Source organism: Antrostomus carolinensis, unplaced genomic scaffold (assembly GCF_000700745.2).
Source record: "Antrostomus carolinensis isolate BGI_N321 unplaced genomic scaffold, ASM70074v2 scaffold43640, whole genome shotgun sequence".
In the NCBI taxonomy this organism is placed as follows: Eukaryota; Metazoa; Chordata; class Aves; order Caprimulgiformes; family Caprimulgidae; genus Antrostomus; species Antrostomus carolinensis.
In genome coordinates, this window is record NW_010291418.1 from 1 (window position 1) to 283 (window position 283).

The 283-nt window shown below is 70.0% G+C and overlaps 1 protein-coding gene across 1 annotated transcript in view; it reads right to left on the reverse strand.

Annotated features, from left to right (window-relative positions):
• Positions 1–173: 173 nt before the first annotated feature.
• PHF24 (PHD finger protein 24) overlaps positions 174–283 on the reverse strand; it is a gene marked incomplete at both ends in the record, with an annotated part of 2,133 nt that continues 2,023 nt past the window's right edge. The window contains one exon of the mRNA XM_010176204.1: positions 174–283. Within this exon, the coding sequence (XP_010174506.1) occupies positions 174–283 (110 nt within the window).

Below are 283 nucleotides of genomic sequence, written 5' to 3' on the forward strand. Positions count from 1 at the left end.
CATCCCCTCTCCTTGCCCCCCACATGCCCTGGGCTGGGCTGCAGGGCTGCACAGGGGGAGGTGGCGGGAAGGGACGGGACCCATGTGTGCACCAGACCCCTTCAGTGGGTGCCGGGGCTGTGGCGGGAGCCCGGCAGGGATGTCACCCCCGCGCCATGGGGGTGTCCCCATACCTGACGTTGCAGGATGGCGTCTCCTTCTGGTGCTTGCGGAACCAGGTGTGCCGGGCCCGGCGGCACTCGCTCTCCCCGATGAAGCCATCGCTGTCCTGGTCCAGCGCCAG